General features: G+C 41.1%; 1 protein-coding gene across 7 annotated transcripts; it reads left to right on the plus strand.

Moving 5' to 3' along the window:
- Window positions 1-296: 296 nt before the first annotated feature.
- LOC114472608 (uncharacterized) lies at window positions 297-13,093 on the plus strand. 7 transcript variants are annotated; one of them, XM_028461924.1, is made up of 8 exons: window positions 2,377-2,459; window positions 2,533-2,646; window positions 6,108-6,207; window positions 6,559-6,751; window positions 8,511-8,590; window positions 10,106-10,243; window positions 10,356-10,463; window positions 11,852-13,093. In XM_028461924.1, the coding sequence occupies exons 3-8, from the start codon at window positions 6,128-6,130 to the stop codon at window positions 12,654-12,656; spliced, it is 1,404 nt and encodes a 467-aa protein (XP_028317725.1). In that variant the 5' UTR covers window positions 2,377-2,459; window positions 2,533-2,646; window positions 6,108-6,127; the 3' UTR covers window positions 12,657-13,093. The 7 variants fall into 7 exon arrangements, 6 of the variants coding, with proteins under 6 accessions (XP_028317727.1, XP_028317722.1, XP_028317723.1 ...); XM_028461926.1 differs by lacking the exons at window positions 2,377-2,459; window positions 2,533-2,646 and adding an exon at window positions 297-392; XR_003675153.1 differs by lacking the exons at window positions 2,377-2,459; window positions 2,533-2,646; window positions 6,108-6,207 and adding an exon at window positions 324-981 and having other exon boundaries at window positions 11,852-12,770; window positions 12,843-13,093.
- The last annotated feature ends 1,908 nt before the right edge of the window (window positions 13,094-15,001 follow it).

The following is a 15,001-nucleotide window of genomic DNA, read 5'->3' on the forward strand; positions in this document are numbered from 1 at the left end:
TCCAAAAAATACTAACACTTTTGTATGTAAAGTTATCAGGGAATTTTAAATGCATTAGTGTTGTCACCTTTTTAAGTAATTTAAATAAACATTTTTATTATAAAATTATGTCTAAGGCCAAGAAAATTGTCACAGATTATTATATTTGCCAGCAGTGAGCTAAATAAAGTGGTAAAACAATAACATTATTAAACAGAAATAAATGACATGATTATCTCCTCAAAACAGTCCGTTTTTCTATTAAAATGAATTACTCTGTATGTGAGGAGGAAAGCTGCTCTGCTGTGTTAATAAAGTTTTGACTCTTCAAAAACCAAAATGGCCGCTACGGAGGAGTGGAAAACAGAGCAGCCATCTTCGTGAGGTCCGATAGCAGTAATAGTAGTAGTGCGGTACGTGTTCGTGTTGTTCTCCTCCGTCCGCTCATTATCAGCTCCTGTCCCGGTCCGACACTGGTCCTTACTATCCTTCCTCTGGTCCGTGTAACGGCTCAGCTGGTGTCCGGTTTACCTGATGATCGCCAACGTATAACATCATAGCTTTTCTAATTATTCGATCTTCTTTCAGCGGCTGTGAAAGTTGTTTGTCTTTAACCAGAAGTGTTTTTAATCACACAAACTGCAGCTGTGTGATGTGGGTGTTTAACGGGAAGCATCAGATAACACGGTCACCAGTTGAACGATAACACCCTCTAGGTATGTTATTTAATTTCCTCTTATCGCGCTAACTTCCGGGATTTATTCGTGTGTGCTGCACTACGACGGTGGCTAACTTCTTAGCGGGCTAAATTACCATGGTAACTTAGGCAGAACACCTAACCCGGTCGGGACCATAGATGTTTATAATAAACACTAGATGTGTTACGGCGGGATCTCTGACGTCATTACCGGCGGCCATCTTAACACAGACGGAGTCTCTGACGTCATCATCAGCGGCCATCTTAACACAGGCTCTGGTGGAGTCTGTGGTTCCTGGGAGGAGGTGAGTGATCTGCACAAACGTAAATACTCTTATCTCGCTGAAATCTGGACGGATTTACAAACTATTTGGTTTCTTATAAACGTAATTAACGTGGCTACAATTCTGGATATTTCCAAATATTAAAATTGCAGCTTTTCTCTTAAAAAACGACTGAATCATGCAGCATAGTTGTGTAAGGCTGAGACCACCAGATTTAACTTGTTTAAAATGTAAGGTTTTCTCCACTTTCTTACCGGTTCTTTTAATAGAACAGCTCTAAGGACAGATGACAAGACTAGTATCATTTTAATGAGGATTATTGGAGTTTAGTAGACCAAGCCAACATCTAGATGGAAGACGTCTGTGTTTCTCCATGTGTCTGTCTCTAACTGTATACTTTCACCCTCCTTGGTATCCAGAGGTGTCACAGACATGATCATATTTCACATGCAGACCAACTCCTTTGCTGACCTTGAGGTCATGGAAACAGTGCATAGTGTTCAAACCAAACATGTGGAGCAGGGCCATCAAATCGGCTTCATGTTTCCCACCAACAGGCCTCTGCATGTGCACTGAGGATTGTGTCTAAGAAGGTTGTTCTCTGTTGTCATGGATGTAGCATTTTGCCCCGTTTTGTATTTTATGTTTCTCCATGCACCAAATGTTTTTCTTTGTATACAACATTTTTCTAATTCTTTTTCAGTCACTTTGGAGCATGTTCTGCTCTCAATAGTTAATAATTATTTCAACCAACATGTATGTTAAACGGTACAGTGGTTTATGTAATATTTAGGTATGTTGTGTCCCATTTTGTTGACTTTATATTTGCATGTCATCTAAATGACATCTAATGTCTTTGATGACATTTAAATGTTCCATAATTTGATGTTATGAATTTTTGGCCCTTCAATAAAAATAATTTGTGCACCCCTGGTGTAGAGTTTCAGGGACTGTCAGACACACATTAAGAAATACAGAAATAATCCTTTTAATCCTCATTTTGACATGATTTAATCGTGTCAACCTAAAGACACTCTAATATGCAATATTGAACTTCTTCAGTTTATTCTTACAATCAGAGGTACTACATCACATACAGCTCAGTGAACAGCTAACACTTCTAATTATCGGACCATCCTTTCATCAGAGGAGGGATAGGTGGCGCTCTTCTCTTCTTTGTGGACAGTGGTTTCATCTTCAGTCCAGTCTCATCAAGAACCATCTCTCCTTTCATCTGATCAACCAAATCCAATGATTCAGGAGTAGGAGAGACACTCAATGTGGGGGGTGGAGGAGCAGTTTCAGAGAAGGTACGTGGGTCCCTCTCACAGTTGGGGGCTGGATTCATCCTCTTTGCATCCTGACTCAATCTCCTGTGAACTCAGCTCCTCCTCTTTTTGTGAAGGCAACCCTTCCATGCTCTTTTCCTTCTCAGATGTTGCATGTTCTCCTTTCTCTTCATCCACACTGATACCAGAGCTCCTGGTGTAGTAGAACAGGTTGGATCTCAGAAGTTTCACTCCTTCCTTCAGACACAATCCATCTGCTTTAAAGATATGTTTTTGTTCCCAGAACAGATTCAAGTTTTTTATAAAACCTAGAGAATGATCAGCACAAGCAGCAGACAAGAATTCTTCCTCCACAATGTGCAAGATCTTGACAGCAGGTCTGATACCATGTCTCCAGGTAAGCAAATAACTTTCACATTTTTGTTGGAAACCTTCTGAGCATTGTTCACAGACACATCTCCAATGATCAGCGTATGAGGATCCCTCTTTTTCTCTTCTGTAACTTCTGTTTTCCTGAAGCTCTGTCTTGTGTCATCATGCTGTAAGGTTGCGTGTAGTGAACTAGAGCAGAACTCTTGTTCATTCTCTTTCACCAGTGAGGAAAATCTATTTTCCAGCTTTATATGGAGCTGGGCTTGTGGTTCGGTGCGTCGTTTTCTTTTCACATCTGTGCAGAAAAGTGTTGTTGTTGAGACAGTGAAGGTCAGCTGCTACTGATGTCGGTACGCTCTGGTGTTCCTGTAAGCCTTTCTGCACCCGCAGGATGGGACGTTCTCCTTGGTGCAAATCCAGGAGTGTTCCAGGCAGGTCTCACACCTATAGGTCTCTCATCATGAACACAATCTTCTTGGATCTGATAGCTCCTTCCAAACCATTTACCGTCATTTCTGGGAATTAAGCGCGCTGTTTTATTGGCTGCATTCCAATAGTTTAGCAATTTTCTAAGAAAAATCCACACAAATGCTGCAGCCTGAATTAGGCCACACCCTATTGGCTGATGAGGATGCCTTCAGACTCGGCCAATCAGAACGGGCAGGTAGGCGGGCTGCTGTACTCAAGCTAGGTTTCACAGAAATGTCCGTGTTTCAACTGATAAGTTTCCTTTACTACATGAAGTCTCCTCCTCACTGCTCCACGTCTACATATCAGTACATTTACAGTTCTTTATGGTGACTTTTTACTGTAACCACTGATACACCACTTCATACGCTCTTCTTACTGTGAACTACCACAGAGCGATCACAGCGAGTCGGACTTTGAGTCAGAATACGGACGTGATCACTTCTGAACAAATCCAACGTGGTGATTTGGTAACTTCATGATGTTATGTTATTATTACAAACTGTCTGACTTTTACTGTAGACGGAGCAGAGATCAGAACATCCTGGATACAGTCTGCATCCAGGATATTCTGATCTCCACTCCGTCTGTCCGTCCTCTTTACGGACATCAGCCTCAGAGTCCAGAGCACTGATCAATCCTGAACAAACCTAACACAGTGATTTAAGAACTTTATACTGTTTATCTTTCTATTACAAACTGAGTGACTTTTACTTCATCCTTCATCAGCGCTGTCCAGTTACCTCTTTGGTTTCTTGTCTTCTCACTATTGTCTCCAGTTCAGTAAGCCTCTGGAGAATGCTGCTTTGTTCCATCTTGTTCTTAAAAAACAGACAATCCTTTGCTCAGAAATCAGCCAATCCAGGTCACAGCACCACTTTTGTAAGGTTTTCTCTACCTCCTTCCTGATTCTTTTAATTAAACATCTCCAAGGACAGATGACAAGAGTAATATAACTTCTTAGTTATGTTTATTCTAATTAGTCACAACAAAAATTTAGTAGGCCTGCTGCTCCTGCTAACAGCTCACACGCAGGTGAGAACCACAAGCATGACTGTGTCCCATGATTGTGATTTTACCATTTATCTTCTTAGGCTGGGGGTGGCCCCGTACATTGAAAAAGGGTTTTGGCTGATTTATCACCATGATCCATTCCAGCCGACTGCTTCATGAACCTTAGTGTTCTCAGGAATCTCCAGAAGCGTAGGCGGCGGGCGTAATGGCCTACTACTCTCTTTATGGCCGCCTTCTACTCTTAAACATGTTCATAAATGATTCCATACCCCTTTAGCACCCAAAAAATATCTGTAATGTTATGAGAATATCTGTAAAAGTCAGGTTTTTCTATTAGCTCTGTCTGCTAGAGCATAGCATCTCTTCTTCACTGCTCGAATAGTTGCATCCCAACCAAACACTGGGTTACCAGCGCCCTCTGCTAGTCCAAACTAATATCTGGCGGCTGCATCTGAAGGAAAACAATCATTCTCTCTAAACATTTCCCCAATAACATAATGCATCTTAGAATTCAACTAAGTTACATAAACATTATCTTTAAGAAAGATTACACAAAGAAAAGAGTTACTGGTAAGAATTATTCACAAACCAAATTTGAAAAAAGTAGATTTTGAAGGGTTTTTTAATTCTTCTGTATGGAATTGAATATGTATTTTTTTTTTTTTTAAAAAAAAACATTCATGATCAATATCACGATGAATCATGAATTAAAAGTCCTGCCTCCAGGGTACTGGGTTATGAAAATCACGTATGTAAGATATATTATTAATATTAATGTGCTTGTGTTAGATATGTTATTAATAAATAAATATATATATATATATATAAAATATGCATTGATACAACTAAGTATATTACCAAAACCAACTACAAGCAAACTACACAAAAGTTGTTCATCATGTAGATATGTTCCAGTGCCAGACAGCAAGACATGTCCATACTTCCAGATTATATACAAAGTCAATGGATAGACTGTGCACTGGTTTGGTCAGATCCGCGTGTCTAGAGCGTTGGTCCTGCGAGCGAGATCCTGATTTTTTTGTCATATTCGCACATTTGCAAGAGTTGAAAATATTGAACTCCTGCGACTGTTTCGCATGACGACAGCCAATCAGAGTCTTTGTTGACGATAATGTTTGGCCATTCAACCATGGAGTAGAAGCTGTGTGTGACCACCTGGAGCTGTATGACGGCCTTTATAACCAGGACCGGACTAGGAAGGATTAGGCGTGGAGGAGAATCAGTGAGGAGGTGGTAGTAGCAGGTAAAAGTTATCTCTGTAGCACTGAGCTAGCATAGCATTAGCCGCTAATCACACCAGCTTTTTTTCACTGGTGGTTTATGTTTATGAGAGGAGAAAAAGGAACGCAGCTCCTCGCTTCAGCAGGCAGTGAAACTCACCGAGTTGGATGTGTCACTGGTGGGCGGTGCTTCGCTTCTAACTTGCATATGAAGCGAATGGGGACATTTTGTGATCCTGTGGAACGTTTCATGCAGCAGACGTGTACAGTGCTGCAGAAGACGCATTCGGTGTGAATGCAGCATGAGACCAAGCCCCCATACTACTGCTATACTATAAGTTGGTACATTTTCAACTGAAAAGAGGTAAACTGATAATGATGCTCAATTATGTGTCATCATTATCATGGATACCAGATTCTAACTTGTAAATGCATCATGCAAACAAAAACTAGGTGAGAAAATACATCATGTTAAGAAAAGTTCTATACAATAGACAGAAAAAAAGCCACTATTACACTAATATAATGCACCAAAAGCCACCATATAGCATCATTTTTGCTAAATTTTCTGGGGGAGGCATGCCCCCCCGACTAAACTTATACTTTTTTTTAAAGCATACAATTTTTTTTTCTGGACATCTCTGGGTTATGTAAAGAAACCAACATGTAGCTAACGCAACAGAGCTCGGAGTGTCATAGCCTAACATTGAAAAATGCAGAAAAAAATATCTCTCAAAAACATCTTACATTATGATTCCTACAGGAAATTACTGAGTGAAGAAGATGCCAGACTTTTGTGCAGCCTATGGCTGCTCTAATCGCCGCTGTGTTGCAACCAAAGCACGTGGGATCACCTTTCACCTGTAAGATATTATAATACTATGACTATATTTAGGGTAATCATTAGTTACTTAGTGGAAGAATGCACAATACATTTCCTGTTACTAAGGACAGCGGGGCTGACATAAATGCATTTAAAGCTTGTTGTTGACACAAGTCTTTTTAGAATATGTTTGTTTACATAATCACTGAATGTTTGTTTTGGACATATTTTAATGTGGTTATTCTTAAAGTACATACATACTGTACAATTACCCTAAAAATGATAATTTAGGTGTATATAGGTGTGTCCTTACCCTTAATGTAAAAGGAAATGATGATTGAAGATGTTGACAATAACTTATGTATCTGGATACATTTCTCACGTTTTTAAGGTTTCCCAAAACCAAAGAGAGGAGGAGGAAGTGGGAACTTGCCCTAAGAAGGAAGGATTTTTCTGCCAATAACAGGACAATGATCTGCAGCGAACACTTCAGAAGGGAGGAATTCGACAGGACGGGGCAGACTGTCCGACTTAAAGAGGGTGTTGTTCCATCCATATTCAACTTTCCAGCTCATCTTCAAAGGGTATATTATATCAGTGATATTCCTATTATAAAAGCGTACATACATGTTGCTATTCTGTACTTGGAGTTTTCACTCATATATAGATTTGACATAAATATCTTGTGTGTGTGTACATATTCATTGCACTTGTCTGAAGTCCAATGGAGAAATAAGTAGGTGACCAGAAGTGTAAAATAATTATCCATAAGTGCAGTGTTTTAAGGACATACAGTATATATAACAAACCAAACAGTTTGAAAATCAGTAGAAATTTGAGCAAGTTATTGTTGTTTAAAAAGTACATGCATCACTACTACACAATGTTATGGGTGAGCGAGCTGACCAAGATGGCCGCCAGTGAGAACGTGCAACTCCATTGGCCGGCAGCGTGGACGAGACATCTGAATATTCCTCCTATCTCCTTTCATATACACTTTTCCTTAACCCTATGGATGACGTGGTTAAGGAAAGGTGTTAGGAGACTTTCTAAAGAAGTTCGGGAAAGACCATCACGTTGTTCAGACACACTTCCACTAGGTGACGTAATAATCAGATGGTGGTGAACGTTAGTTGGGTCTGCCGTGGTGAAAAAAACTACAAATTTCCTAAAATGGACTAAAAGCACATTTTAACACTTTCCCCTGTGCCTCTAACCACTGATATAATGTCAAACATCACAAGGTTTGAATGTAAATCAAAGGTAAAGAGGTTACCAGGCTACGAGAAACTAAAGTCAAACTAAAAGAACGTCACATTGACTCACCTTTCACTCACAAATCAACATTAATCCAAAATAAGTAGGATTTTATTAAATAGTTCTATTTATGCCAGATATAGGCTTACATAATGTTGTAGACATACACATGTAGAACCACACTAAGCATTCCTAGGTGAATGAAATATGTTAAATAAAATATAATGTTGATTAAAATGTCTGTGATTCATTTTTCTAGAACCTCAGAGTGTCTGTTTACAGTCTTTGTGAGTTTCTGTGAACACACTGATGAGCGGGTCCCTTTAAATGTTGTCGCCACAATGAATTGTGGGTCATCACTATGTGGTCTCCTTTGGAAAAGGATGTATCAGTGTTTCCTAGGCTTAAGGAGATTATAAAGGAAGCATTGAGCCTCCTTCCCTTAGCTTTTAGAGAATTGGAACACTCCTTATCATGACCACCACTTAAACACTTCCAAGGTTAAGGAAAAGTGGATAGGAAAGGAGATAGGAGGGACTATTCAGATGCACCCCTGGCCTTTATTATAGATATCTATGGTGATAACTGCCATTGAGGAACGTTCATGTGCAGTAAAACGTTGCACGGTACTAACGTCATCACGTTTTGTGCACCTATTGAGTTGTGTATGTGCGTGGCCAACCGTGCCCGTTTGGCGCGTTGCTTGACCCACCTCTACTAGTGGGACCATGGAGCCGTTAGTACACCCTTAGAAAAGCCTTTCATCCACTGATGGATGATGTGATCAGGTTGGTTTAGCTGAGGAAGAGGAGGCATCAGTCGTACTAATGTGGTTTGTTCAAATGAAATGAATCATCCAGGTTTCCTTCACTGTGGTTAATGGTCCACATGTAGATACAATCCAGCATCTCAACACGTTTGTTTCTCTCTTCAAACTAATTCTGCTGAAGGACAAACACACATTCATTTGAGGTTTTAAAAAGTCTTCTAAACATTTAATCCTAACGTTGGATGAAGGTCAAACACTGAGGTTGGATTAGAAATAACTGACGATGTTTAATAACTCACCGTTTCCTTTCTCTGCAGATGCCGAGACATTGTTCTGTCGGCGGCTGCAGTTCCAGGGACAACCGTGAGACTCGTGAGGCTGGAATCACGTTTCATAGGTAAGAAGTTAATAAGGACCATGGAGTGGGCTCCAAGTGTTTGTGTGAAGGGCAACGAGCACATGTTCAGAGTTCTTCTGTGAGGTTCTGGTTTGTTATTCCTGGGTTAGTTTGAGGGTCTCGTCTGTTACACCTGTTCAGTCACAAAAGACTTTACATATTGAGTGCGTACAGGTTCTCACTAGGAGTTTTTCACAGCATAGGGCGATCGCGTGGCTAAAGTTAGTTTTTAAAGTTAATTTAAAAAAAACTACTTTAAAACCAAAAGTTATTTATTGACTTGGTGAAGGTGATGATAAATGTAGTTATAGTTACTCATGCTTGGTATACAGTGTATATATATGTATATATATATATACTGTATATAGATATATATATACTGTATATAGATCCTTCACTATTAAATAGTCACACACACTGTAGAGACAAAAAATAACATTTTATTCAAAAGACTGATTCCAGGACGCGCTTTTCAAATTTCAATGAGGTATTATGTGGGACCTGCAGTAATATTGGAACAAACACACGTGGAGGACACTGGCGCGCACGGACACGCCCACACATACACGGACACACGCGGATGATGCGCACAGTAGAGCTTTAATCTATGGGGAGAGATTTGTCTCAAAAATATTCACAAATAAATCCACAATTTTCTCATGTTTTTCAAATCCACAAATATACAGTATTTACAATTTTCATTTGTACTTTTTAGATTTTCACGTGTTTTTCAGTTTTTCACATGTTTTTCAGATCCATCCACCATCCACTAGGGGGCAGTAATGAGGTATCTGCTGAAGATTACAGACACAAGAATATCTAATAACGTCACAATCACTGTAGCCTTCACTTGTCTCCTGCTGACCATAAATGAGATATTATTGAATTGTGAGAAACATCATCATCTTTTATCAAACACTGTTAAAAACTCACATGATCAGTGTGTGATCACATGTTTCAGTCTTTTTCTGTGATAAATCGACTAAATAACACCAACTTTAACCCTTTACTAATTTTAAAATGTTCAAACCTCAGAAACTTCTTAAACGTGTCCGTCCTTTATTCTCACTGCTCAGTAACAGATGATGTCACATCCTGTTGGTCTCAGCAGTGGTTTCTATTGGTTGTTTGATCAGTAAAAGCTGCAGTGCATGCGCCCTCGTCTCTAATCAGTAAATCTGTGATCAATCTCGTGGGTCTTATGAAGATGTGCATTTAGGCTAAACGCTTTGGGTAAAGGGGGCGTGGTCACGGACGGCTTGGGTAAACCAGGTTTAAACCGTAGGCCTGGCTCTACTATGAAATACCCCCCCCGGTGTTTTTCAGATGTAAAGAACAGACTGGATGTTTCTATCTCTGTGATGTCACAGATCATTTTATATATCTACTATGAATAAGGCTTTAGCTTTAACGAGCTTTGTGAAATCTAAAGTGTCTTCAGAGGAACTACCTCCTGTCTTGTGATGAGATGGTTCCAGTTTCCTCCAGCCTGTCGTTGACCCTGTGTGTGAACAGGTTACCTAAAGGAGCCACGAGACGACACCTGTGGATCAGTAACGCTCGTCGACCCAAGTCCTGGGATCCTAAGACGGACTTTGTCTACTTCTGCTCCAAACATTTCACCCCACAGAGCTTTGAGTTGACTGGTTGTAGGTCAGTGTGTGTGTGTCTATGTGTGTGTGTGTGTGTGTGTGTGTGTCTTGTTCCTCACAGTGGAATAAACCATCTGTTCCTCACAGTGGAATAAACCATGTGTTCCTCACAGTGGGGTGAGGAGACTGAAGGAAGAGGCTGTTCCCACCATGTTTGAGATCTCTACAGGAGCTAAACACAGAACATCAGCACGACAGAAAGGAGTGGAGAGTTCTGTGAGGTGAGCCAACACTAACTCTCATTCTACACAACATATTATATTTATATATAATAGGGCTTTTTTGCACACCCTTAGCTTTACTTCACTAAATTTGGCCTCAAAATGCAGGAAATAGTGTTTTTATAAATGTACTGAGTGATCCCCTTTAGGGGTGTGCCTTCTAAGGAACCTCACGATTCGATTTGATTTTGATTCAGGGTGCTACGATTCGATTAATCAACGATTATCACAATTTTTTTATGCATCTTTTTTTTCTTTTCATCACTTTGTGGCGACAAGGTACTGTATATGTGTCGGTATCCATGAATTAAAGTAACCAAATGTATCACTGTTATCTTTATTTATATCAAATCACCAAATCCAACAGTAATTATAATACAAAATAAATAATTATATATGAAAATAACTACAATACTAGCTTGTTCAACTAATTAATCTGATCTAACACAAAAGCTTATTCAGTAAAAATAAATAACCAACTTCCAAACAAAACTTAAATGAGCATCATAAATCCCTCAAGAAACCAAACATTTTGCTGTGCACAATCAAATAAGCTTTAAAAACATATAAAAGGAAAGTTACGTATGTAACTACGGTTCTATGAATCCTGGATGACTGACAGAGGCGGTGCTTAAAGCACTGGATGTTCTGTTTTGCAAATGGGCAGGTTGAGGATCCTCGACCATCCTTTGCATGACTGGTCGAGATAGCAGCCAACCACACTCTGAGGGTGGAAGTCGCCCTGTTTTTGTCAAAAATGGACTGCAGGAACGCAGTATTGTCACCACTGAACAAGTCTGCAGTCACAGCACTGCACAAATAGTTTCCACCTGTTTATTACGGGTAAAGAAAGTGACGTAGTCTACGCGCATGCGTTGAAAGGATCTGAATCAATCAGGCCTGCTAAAGGATTGGGCACTGACAGACATCGCCGTGGAGGACATACGCCCAACGAGGACGCATCTTTCATTGATCTCACGCTCAGTAATTGTAGCATTAGTTAGCTGCTGCTATCGCCTCCTTCACCTGGTCCGCTCCTACAAGTGTTCGGGCGGCATACGAGACTTTAACTTTTCGTTTCGTGAGCAGCGGCCATGTTCTTGTCATTTAGTTATTATTAAAAATAATATATTTTTGAACATTTATGAACTGTTATCGATTCGTCACGTGTCGAATCGCGAATAATCTAATAATTGATGTATTGGCACACTTCTAATCCCTCTACCATGTGAAAAACCCTGGTTAGTGTACTTAGTGCGGCTCATAGTGAGTGTTTATAATGATCACAGCATGTTTATTTATCATTCTAAATGATATAAATGTTCTTTATTCATTGTACCATAATAATAATAATAATACATGTGAACACTCTGACCTTTTGTCATCAGAAGACGTTCTCGTAGGATCCAAAGCAGAGATGGATCATCATCATCATCAGCTGTGAAGTGTGAGCCCCCCCCTAAGGAGGACACCAGTCCATCTAATGAATGTGATCAGGTCCCTGAGCCCGCCTCTTCTCCAGGGCCACGCCCCCTCTCCCCATCCCGCTACATGAGGCGCCTGCCCCCCCCTGCAGGCTTCCACCTGGCTAAGGAGCACAGCTACGCCCTGCTGAGTCCTGGTCTGTGGAGGAGACGCTACGACCATGTGGTGGACTCCTTAGAGAACGTTCTGAGGCAGCTCCACGCCGCCCGTAGGAGGGAGAGCCGCCTCAGGAGGAGCCTCATGCTGCTCAGGGACCAGCACGCAAAGGGACAAGCCCCGCCTCCTCACAAACACAAGGGGCGTGCACCCAGAGGAGGGGCGGGGCTTCACAGTCAGTCCTCTGAAGGTTCCTGTTCTCACTGTGGGGGGGGGCGTACACTCACTCCGCCCAACAGGGGGCGCTCACACCAGGTCCAGAGGTCTGCTAACACCTGGACCTGTGGAAGGACCCAGGTCCAGATAGTCAAGCTCACAGATGGAGGTCTGGGGGAGGAGGGGGGGACCATGGAGCAGGTCCTCCTAATACCAGAGTCAATGTTAGAGGAGCTCCTCCTGGAACCAGAGTCACTGTGTGGGGTCCATCACGTCAACAGCACAGAACTAGAAACCAGTGGACCTCAGAACCAGAACCAGAGGAGCAGGGAGGGGAGAGACACTGATGAAACATCTGGAAGACTTTCAGCTGCAGCTCAGCACACACTTCACTGACTGACACCCCCTGGTCCTCCTGGATCTGTTGGTCCTCCTGGATCTGTTGGTCCTCCTGGATCTGTTGGTCCTCCTGGATCTGTTAGATCAGTGATGAGGAGATGAGACTAAACTGTGAGTGAAGCCTGCAGTGGATCAATAAGTGTATATTGATCAAAGGTTGTTTTAATCCTTAATGAACTACAGGAAGGAAGTGAACATCTGGTCCATCTGTGTGAAGAACATCTCACCATCAGGGAGATTCTCAACCTGTGGTTCTCAGCCTGTAAAGTAGACAAACACATTGTTTTTCACTCACTCCCACTATCTGCACAGTGTTAATGAAGAACATTTTCTTTTCTTCCTTTAAGGAACCTTTTTTTAAATAAAGATTTTAATAATTAGGGTAAATCTGTAAATCAGATGTATTGATCAGTAGTAAAGTAATTGTAATAGAATCATCTTTACACGTCTGTTCAATTCAGCTTGATTAACTGTATATAGTGCAGAATACAACAAAGTAATCTCAAAGCGCTTAACAATATAACATTTATAGAAAGAAAGAAAGAACCCAACAAGATCCACATGAAGAAGCATTTAGCAACAGTGTTCACACCCAACGTGTCGCCCGTGATGAGTCGTGCTTTTTGGTTGCTCCATCGCTCCAGTGACGTGACAACCAGTGAATAGTGTGTGTGTGCAGCACTGAGAGGGCTGAACACTTCTTCTACAGTCGTACGTTTACAGCACTTATAGACAGCTCCACTTCTACTTTTAAATGATCAACTTACAGAGTTACTAAAGGATGAGTTCACTCAACATATCCTTAGAATTGAAAAGACTTATTAAAAGATTATTCTATTTTCATTTAGCCCCAGTAAGTAGAGGAAGTGTGCAGCCCTCTCAGTGCAGCCTCAGCTCTACAGACAGAAGCTGGGTTTCCATGACAGATTTTCGCAAAATAAAAACAATATTTCTCAAAATATTTCTAATGGGGGAGGAGCCTGGTAACTCTAGTGGAACCTCATCCCTTGAGACTTCTCTGCAGGAAGATGGATGCTAAAAACCTCCTTAGAAAACTCTGCATTACTTTGTTGTTTCACATACAGTATACTGTGGCACTAATGCTGCGTTCACACCGGACGCGGCGCGAAATGTTTACGCGACCAGATTACAAACAAAGTCATAACTGAACATATCAGAATCAGAATCAGAAATGTTTTATGTTTTATTTGCCATGTACAGTTTTGAGGACAGTACAAGGAATTTGACTTGGTGGTTGGTGCACAAAACAAGCAACAAAAAGAAATAAAAGAAATAAAAACAGAACAACAAAGCACAACCCAGCAACAATAATAATAATAATAATGATAAATATAAAGGATGAGGGATAAATAAAGGATAGATAGAGAATAAAGGATAAATAGGATAAATATAAATATAAATATATATATATACAGTGCAGCAGGTATCAAGCTGGTGGAGGTGGTGATCGGGTGGGGGGGGGGGGGGGTTCAGTGGGTGACTTGGGGTGTGTTCATGTGGATGGTGGCAGAGGGAAAGAAGCTGTTTTTGTGTCTGGAGGTTCTGGTCCTGATGGACCGAAACCTCCTACCAGAAGGGAGAGATTGAAACAGTTTATGACCGGGGTGGGAGGGGTCGGCCACAATCTTTCCTGCACGCCTCAAAATCCTGGAGGCGTACAGGTCCTGGAGGGAGGGCAGATTGCAGCCGATGACCTTCTCTGCAGAGTGGATGATACGCTGCAGTCTGGCCTTGTCCTTGGCCGTAGCTGCAGCGTACCAGATGGTGATGGAGGAGCAGAGGATGGACTGGATGATGGAGCTGTAGAAGTTCACCATCATCTTTGTTGGCAGACTGAACTTCTTCAGCTGCCGCAAAAAGTACATCCTCTGCTGAGCTCCAGCGAATGTTTTGTGCGACGCGCAGGCACGGAACACAATAGCTGTGTTTCCATTACCCTTGGAAATGCACAAAATCTAAATAGTTCAATAAAAACTGGTAATGGAAACAATCGCTCAAATATTGTGAAAAATGTTGTTTCAGACGTTTCGATATTGAAATGTGTCGCTAACACTTTTTCTGCAAATAAACTTTGCAGAATGTGACGTACCGGGTCACATGACCACTTCTCTCTGAGAAAACATGGTACAACGGTACGTGTGGACAGACGAGGAAACCCAGACATTTCTTAGCATTAGACTTAAAAATCATTATTTTTTTCTAACGCAAGAAACAACAAAGGAATTTGGAGTGTTTAATATGAGGAGGTTTGGAGCGTCCATCTTCCTTCAGAGAAGTCTCACAGGATGAGATTTCACGTAGTTGTGAGGCTTCAGCCCGAA

The sequence above is a fragment of the Gouania willdenowi genome, chromosome 11 (assembly GCF_900634775.1).
Source record: "Gouania willdenowi chromosome 11, fGouWil2.1, whole genome shotgun sequence".
NCBI lineage: Eukaryota > Metazoa > Chordata > Actinopteri > Blenniiformes > Gobiesocidae > Gouania > Gouania willdenowi.